The sequence below is a fragment of the Corvus brachyrhynchos genome, unplaced genomic scaffold (genome assembly GCF_000691975.1).
Source record: "Corvus brachyrhynchos isolate BGI_N302 unplaced genomic scaffold, ASM69197v1 scaffold215, whole genome shotgun sequence".
Classification (NCBI taxonomy): Eukaryota; Metazoa; Chordata; class Aves; order Passeriformes; family Corvidae; genus Corvus; species Corvus brachyrhynchos.
Window position 1 is genome coordinate 140,627 of NW_008237887.1, and position 859 is coordinate 141,485.

At 68.3% G+C, this 859-nt stretch overlaps 1 protein-coding gene across 1 annotated transcript in view; it reads right to left on the reverse strand.

Moving 5' to 3' along the window:
- Positions 1 to 469: 469 nt before the first annotated feature.
- The window catches only part of LOC103614533 (protein-arginine deiminase type-1), a 17,117-nt gene continuing 16,727 nt past the window's right edge, over positions 470 to 859 (reverse strand). Inside the window, 1 exon segment of the mRNA XM_017732688.1 lies at positions 470 to 859. Within this exon segment, the coding sequence (XP_017588177.1) occupies positions 642 to 859 (218 nt within the window). The 3' untranslated portion in view covers positions 470 to 641.

The window sequence follows — 859 nt, forward strand, 5'->3', positions numbered from 1 at the left end:
AGTCGGAACCGGAGGTGCAGCTACGCCGCAGAAATCCTGCGGGGAAAGCAGAGCGCCCAGAACAGCAGCGGGGCTGCGCGGGCCGAGCCGTGCCCGGGGCACCGCGCGGGTGTCGGCTCCCGGGGCGCTGCCAGGCGGGTGCCAGGCGGGCACGGGGAAGAACGCGGAGACAAAAGAGCGGAGGGAGACGGAAGTTCCCTCCTGGAGAAGGTGCGGAAAGGTAACGAGGAGGGCAGGGCGGGTTCCTGCAGCCCGGGACGGGGGCAGAGCCAGGTTCCCCAGCAGGAAGCGTGTTTTGGCCGAAACAGGGAATTTTGGGGGGTGTTATCAGCTGCAAACCCACAGCCAGGGACTCCGTGACCCCGCAGCAGTGGGATGGGGTCTGCGCCCCTCGGAGCAGCCCCCTCACCCCGCAGTGCCACCCACCAATCCCAAACCAACCCCCGTGCTCCAAACCAGGCTCCAAAGGACATTTCGGCACCGGGAGAGGAGGGAGGGAGGAAGGACGGGAGACGGGGAAGCGCTGCCCCCTCGGTGCCCGTGAAGCTTTATTGGCCAAACCCGTGCTTCGGGTGCTTTTCCGGCGCAGGAAATGCGCCTTCCCCGTGGTGCAGGAAATGCAGGACCCGCCCGGGGCCACCTCAGGGCACCACGTGCCACCACTTGAAGGCGAAGGGCTTGCGGCGCACGTTGGTGCCGCAGTGAACGTCCCCCGCCAGCACGTGGTAGGAGAAGAAGTCGTCGATGAAGGTGCAGGAGAGGCCCAGGGGCTCCAGCAGCTCCCGCACGCGCTGCTCCAGGCAGCACCGCCCGCCCACCGCCGGCCCGAAGGGCTTGGGGATGCCCACGGGGCGGCCCA